The sequence below is a fragment of the Pyrus communis genome, chromosome 4, assembly GCF_963583255.1.
Source record: "Pyrus communis chromosome 4, drPyrComm1.1, whole genome shotgun sequence".
NCBI lineage: Eukaryota > Viridiplantae > Streptophyta > Magnoliopsida > Rosales > Rosaceae > Pyrus > Pyrus communis.
The window spans coordinates 4,013,858-4,016,049 of NC_084806.1; the positions used below are offsets into that span (position 1 = coordinate 4,013,858).

The 2,192-nt window shown below is 40.6% G+C and overlaps 1 protein-coding gene across 1 annotated transcript; it reads left to right on the forward strand.

Annotated features, from left to right (window-relative positions):
• Nucleotides 1–1,324: 1,324 nt before the first annotated feature.
• On the forward strand, nt 1,325–1,783 carry LOC137731338 (uncharacterized). The gene has a single exon (XM_068470441.1). The coding sequence runs from the start codon at nt 1,325–1,327 to the stop codon at nt 1,781–1,783; it is 459 nt and encodes a 152-aa protein (XP_068326542.1).
• Nucleotides 1,784–2,192: the final 409 nt, after the last annotated feature.

The following is a 2,192-nucleotide window of genomic DNA, read 5'->3' on the forward strand; positions in this document are numbered from 1 at the left end:
CAAGGGTAGAAAATTCATCTTCGGGTGAAGGTTCCATACCTAGGGCTATGAGACGAAACAAGGCGCGAAGGTTGAAGGAAAAAGGCAAGGCAAATGATGATTATGCTACTCAACATGAAGTGGTGGCCTCATTGCGATTATTGGCGGAGCAAAATGCCCTTGATGCAGAAGAAAGGAAGTGTAGGCATGAAGAACGGGCCAAACAAATACAAAAAGAGATATATGATAAGAATATGGAAATGAACACTTCAAATTACAATCCAATGAGTAAGGCCTATTTTGATAGAAAAAAAAAAAGGAAATTATGAGCCGACGGTAGTTGTTTACCTCTAATTATACTCCTACGATGGCGGATGATGAAGATGATGTTGATTATAGTTATTAAATTTAAGTTGTTGTAGTTTTTAAATTTAAGTTAATGTTGTTTTCGAATTTAATTTGTAGTTTTTAAATTTAATTTGTCGTTTTTGAATTTTAGTTGTAGTTTTTAAATTTAAGTTGTTGTTTTTAAATTTAAGTTGTTGTAGTTTTTAAATTTAAATAATAAATTATGTTTGACCATATGGCCCTCGGTTGGAGACGGTTTTTTGTGACAGGGCTAAAACTAGCCATCTGACCCTTTGGCCCTCGGTTAGAGACTGAGGTAAATATGGTCATGTACTGTTCATTAAAATATTAATATCTTGGAGGGCCAGAGGGCTAAAGCCATCTCCAACCGAGGGCTGGCCAGATGGCTCATTTTAGTCCTCTGGACCTCAAAGAAATTAATATTTTAATGAACAGTACACGATCATATTTGCCTCCGTTTCCAATCAAGGGTCGAAGGGCCATAGGGCTTGTTTTAGCCCTGTAACAAAAAACCGTCTCCAACCGAGGGCCAAACAAAATTTATTATTTAAAAACTACAACTTAAATTTAAATCCAACGACTAAGTGACGTCAGCTAGCCGTTAGTATCTGACATCATGCTGACGTCAGCTAGCCGTTGGATTTGAAATTTTCTTTTGCTATATATAAGGTGTATATTGGGCTATAATTCACACAACTTTGAATTCAATCTCTTTCAATTCAAGTTTGCAATGAGTTCCAACTTTGGATCCTCTTCAGATTCTAACAAGGGGTCCTCATCCAATTCCAAATTGGAAGCAAAATGGGCGCAAATGAGACGAGAAGATGAGGAGTCTGATGAAGAAGTTCAAGTAAGGCGTAACAAACAAAACAGAGCAGTAGACATGGCTGCGGCCATGGTGTGTCGGCCAACTGAGGAACAACCTCAATAGGGTAGCTCTATTGCTGGTCGCTCTTACAAACCACAAAATAGAGCGATGTCGCATGCCAATCTAATGAACAACTACTTCAACCTCAACTCGGTGTACACAGAAGAGGATTTCAGACGTCGCTTCCGGATGAGGCGTCATGTCTTCGAGCGTTTACTTTGTGATGTCCAGCAGGTCAATCTATACTTTCGACAGAAGCGGGACAGAGCAGGCCGCCTTGGTTTCTCACCTCATCAGAAGGTTACTGTTGCACTCCGAATGATGGCCTATGGCTCCCCAGCTGATTTGATAGATGAAACCTATGGTATGTTTGAGTCTACATGCCTTGATACTCTTGAACAATTCTGTGACACAATTGTTCAGGTTTACAAAGACGAGTACCTTCGCGAACCAAATCAAGAAGATCTAAATCGGCTCATTCGCAAAGCTGAAGACCGTGGGTTTCTGGGCATGATAAAGTCATTAGACTGCATGCATTGGGATTGGAAGAACTGTCCTACCGGATGACAAAGAGGCTTTAGCGGAAGGTCGAGAAAGCCAACTGTTGTGTTAGAGGCGGTTGCCTCATATGACATATGGATCTGGCATGCTTTCTTTGGAGTCCATGGATCCCAAAATGACATTACAGTTATTAGCCGTTACCCCTCTTCAATAACTTGATGGAAGGTAAAACACCTCAACTTGACTTCTACATCAACAACCGTCAATACAATATAAGGTATTACTTGGCAGATGACATCTACCCAAAGTGAGCGACACTTGTCCAAGCAATTCCAAACCCTAGGAATAACGCAGAAAAGTTGTTTACCTTACACCAAGAGGCATACTGGAAAGATGTTGAGAGAGCACGATGGAAGATCATTAGCGAACCGGCAAGAGGGTGGAGTCGAGAAAATTTGGACTCCATCATGATGTC